The sequence below is a fragment of the Sander lucioperca genome, chromosome 9 (genome assembly GCF_008315115.2).
Source record: "Sander lucioperca isolate FBNREF2018 chromosome 9, SLUC_FBN_1.2, whole genome shotgun sequence".
Taxonomy (NCBI): Eukaryota; Metazoa; Chordata; class Actinopteri; order Perciformes; family Percidae; genus Sander; species Sander lucioperca.
The window spans coordinates 22464924-22468859 of record NC_050181.1 but is presented as its reverse complement, the minus strand read 5'-3'; the positions used below and the strand labels follow the sequence as shown (position 1 = coordinate 22468859).

Genomic DNA, 3936 nt, shown 5'->3' with positions numbered 1-3936 from the left:
TGATAGCACAGCACATACTTTTTCTAATATCCTCTCATAGTGGCCAAATTGACAGTGATGTATAGATGTGACACCTTTATGTAATATCTCTGCAACGGCGAAAGTGATTTGGGGATGGGGATGTCACCATAGACTGTATATTTAATATTAACAGTCTATGGGTGTCACTCAAACCTTGTTCGCTCTGTTACATACACGATCTTTGACTGTCACGTGAGGAAGTAGTACCCGCGGGGCTTTTGCTATTGGCTGAGAGGAGCAAGAAGGGTTTCCTATTGGTCAATTCCCCCAGCTTTTTATGCTTACATCATCATTGCAGGTCTGCGTTTTTGTTTACATGTGTTTGCATTTTTAAAGCTATATATGTTTGAAGCCGGATAGCTGAGGGTGAACGGTGGTACGGCTCGGTGTTTTCTGTACCGAGGTGGATTCAACGTTAACGTTACGCGCCGCTGCGCGACATTTTCAAAGAACAGGCACTCGAAAGGTCTAATTTCGGTCACTTTCAATTGAATGTTGGTTTGCGTTTTTATAGCAACGTAGCCACGTAACGTTACTTAAGTTAAATTGAGATACAACATCTCGCGTACGCGAATTATTTTCTGTCAGCGAACGCTGGTTAGGTGTTGATATGTGACGTTAGGCGAGAAATGCGGCGTTTTGGTCTCTGGTGTGGTTCTGTTTCGCTTTTCGTTTGTCCTCTGATGCTCCTCCTGGCTTTGCCACACATCTCCACTGTCACCTGATCACATGGAAACTCACACCGAGATGAAAGGGAATATCTTTTAGGGCATCTTGCTGAACGGACTAACATGATGATAAGTACATGTAAAGCAAGTAACGTGTGGGAAAAGGGAACCGAACATTCGTCGTTCGTCATTCAGCTCTGTTCAACCGTTCCCAGAGTCTAAAAAGTTTGTCTAACTTTAGCAAGTTGATTGGACTTATTTTAGCCCTGCACGGTGTACCTGATGAAGGCACGGGTTTCGATTTTCGTTTAAAGTGTTTTATTCTTCCACGAGCCATAATGTCGGACATAGAGATGTCTCTGCCAGTCCTCAAGAAGCTCAGCTATGCGGTGGGACACTTTCTGAACGACCTGTGTGCCTCCATGTGGTTCACATACCTACTGGTGTTCTACCACTCAGTACTGGGATTTCAAAACACGAATGCAGGTAGTCTGTCTGGCTGTCTGTCTGTCTGTCTGGCTGGCTGTCTGTCTGGCTGTCTGTTTGTCACGTTATATACATCTCGTATATGTGATATGTATTGACATTGACACTGCATGCAGTCCTATACAATAACCCTGTAATATATCTTTGTGAAGCCTAATGCAATTGTTCATAGCTACTGCACCAGGGAGATATTGATTAAACTGTATTGCTGCAAAGATTAATCGATTGGTTGTCAACTATTAAATATATGTTGATAATCGATTAATCCGTTTGAGTAATTTTTTGATTCAAGCTTTTTAAATGAGAATATTATCTAGTTTCTTTACTCATCTATGACAGTAAACTAAATATCTTTGAGTGGTGGACAAAACAAGACATTTGACGATGTCATCTTGGGCTTAAAAAAACACTGATTGACATTTTTCACCATTTTCTGACATTTTATAGACCTTAAAAACTAATTGATTAATCGAGAAAATAATCAACAGATTAATCAACAATGAAATTAATTGTTAGTTTGCAGCCCTAAACTATGGTGATGCCATTCAGTTTACACTGGTGTGATGTTTTTAAATTATTGTTGTGTGTATTTGCATTTTTATTTAGACATTTCCATTCCTTTTATATAGATATTTATTCTGAATTCATGAAGTGAATGTCTACCCTTGTCATGCATCTTTCTTCTCTGTCTGTTGTAACCCATTGGTTATTACTGAATCTTGAATGTCTACCTGTGGTGTAGGTGTGTTGCTGCTGGTTGGCCAGATAGCTGATGGTATCTGTACGCCTCTCATTGGCTACGAGTCTGACCGAACCCCTGGCTGTGGCAACTATGGCAAGAGGAAGACATGGCATTTAGTTGGTAAGTCAGACAGACAGACAGACAGACACACACTCTGGTGTCACTTTACTGCCCCGCGAGATTCAGAAATGATTTACTCTTCAACAGAAAAATGTAAATTCAGAGAATTTGTACTCGGTGAATGTTTTACATTGTGCTAGTAGCCAGTAAAGATAAATCTGGAAGAAAGCAGTCCTGAAGCTGCTCCTTGTTTCTGTCAGTCAGCTCTTTTGTACATGCTCTTATAATAGGTATTTGTGTAACGTTTTAATGACTCTGCTGTTTGAACTATGCTCCCATACTGAACACTGAGCATATATTTTATTGAGTTCAGGTCAGATCATGTTTTAAAAGACTCTGTAATGACAGATACAAAATGATCCTGGTTACGTTCTAAAGCTCTAAAGGTGTGTGTGTGTGTGTGTGTGTGTGTGTGTGTGTGTGTGTGTGTGTGTGTGTTTGTGTGTGTTTGTGTGTGTTTGTGTGTGTGTGTGTGTGTGTGTGTGTGATCCAGGTACACTAAGCGTGGTGCTATCCTTTGCCTTCATCTTCAACCAGTGTCTGGGCTGTGGCCCCCTCACCCCTCAGTGGGCCAGTTTGACCTACTTCATCCCGTTCATCATCATCTTTCAGTTCGGCTGGGCCGCCACCCAGATCTCCCACCTGTCTCTCATTCCAGAGCTCGTCACCTGTGAGCACGCTAAAGTAGAACTCACTGCATACAGGTACGTTTAAAACACATAGACAGTAGGGCTGGATCTGAATATTCAACTATTCGGATATTCGTTCGTTGGGTAGGTATTTGATTTTCAATTTTGGGATTTGAATATTCGTTTTTTGTTTTGTTTTTCCTTCAATTCCGAAATAAATTGATTCCACTTTTGGAGAAACGCAACCCAATGTCACGTGGCCAATCATGTAGCCGGTGATCAGACTTGTCAGTCCATCCCATGGTGGTGTGAGAGTCCCGTACAGTAAACAGGAAGTATCGCTGCCTCTATCGCTGCCACGAGAAAGTTTGAAAACACAAGCAGTGAACTGCCCAAGAGTTTGTGTTCCAGCTGACTGTTTCCTGCAACAACAGAGCACAGTCGCTACGTCTCTTTTCTTTCTCTCTTTCTCCGTGAAAGGGAGTTGCCTTCAAGTGTGGTCAGAAATGTCGGGATCTATAAACGATATACCCCCACCCCCCCACTCCCCAATACCACCACCACCAAAGCTTTGAATATTCACTGAATATTTTGAAGCTTCGAAGCACAACAAAATGGTATTCAGGGCAGCCCTAATAGATTGCACCCAACAGTACACACAGCATCTACAGATTCTGAATACGCTGTTTTTTCTCTCTCTCTCTCTGTGTGTGTGTGTGTGTGTGTGTGTGTGTGTGTAGGTATGCGTTCACAGTGATAGCCAACATCACAGTGTATGCAGTGGCTTACCTGCTGTTCCACTTCCAGGCCGGAGAGGACGACGACCCGCTCAGTGATGGGCTTGGACCAGTAGATATCCCCGTCTTCAGGGTGAGAATAAATGTTTTAATCAGCTGACCTATGACACTTCACCGTGTTCAGAGACCACTACACATTCACAGTGGACCCTAATTTCCCACCGCCGCAAAGTCAGCAGTAGCGCAAACTGCTGAATGCAATTTTTTTCCAGCTGTAAGTTGAGTTTTACCTCTTTCAGCTTGCTATGCATTTTTCATCTACTCCTAGTTTTAATGTGATTAAGACAGAGTCTGCTACTGAGTCGTACCAAATATATCATCCACATGTCACAGAGAATAATGTTCTCTTTGGCAAACAGGTAGCCCACAACAACTTTGTAAAATGTACCTGGAGAGAGAGAGAGAGAGAGAGAGAGGGAGAGAGAGAGGGAGGCACATTTTTCAAGAAGTCTCTCAAGCATTATTATTTTCAG

The 3936-nt window shown here is 42.3% G+C and overlaps 1 protein-coding gene across 1 annotated transcript in view; it reads left to right on the top strand.

Moving 5' to 3' along the window:
- The first annotated feature begins 320 nt into the window (after positions 1 to 320).
- LOC116057742 (major facilitator superfamily domain-containing protein 12-like) overlaps positions 321 to 3936 on the top strand; it is a 10071-nt gene continuing 6455 nt past the window's right edge. Inside the window, exons 1-4 of the mRNA XM_031310337.2 lie at positions 321 to 1175; positions 1918 to 2037; positions 2531 to 2741; positions 3407 to 3536. Of these exons, the coding sequence (XP_031166197.1) occupies positions 1028 to 1175; positions 1918 to 2037; positions 2531 to 2741; positions 3407 to 3536 (609 nt within the window). The 5' untranslated portion in view covers positions 321 to 1027. The remainder of the gene's footprint in view (positions 1176 to 1917; positions 2038 to 2530; positions 2742 to 3406; positions 3537 to 3936) is intronic.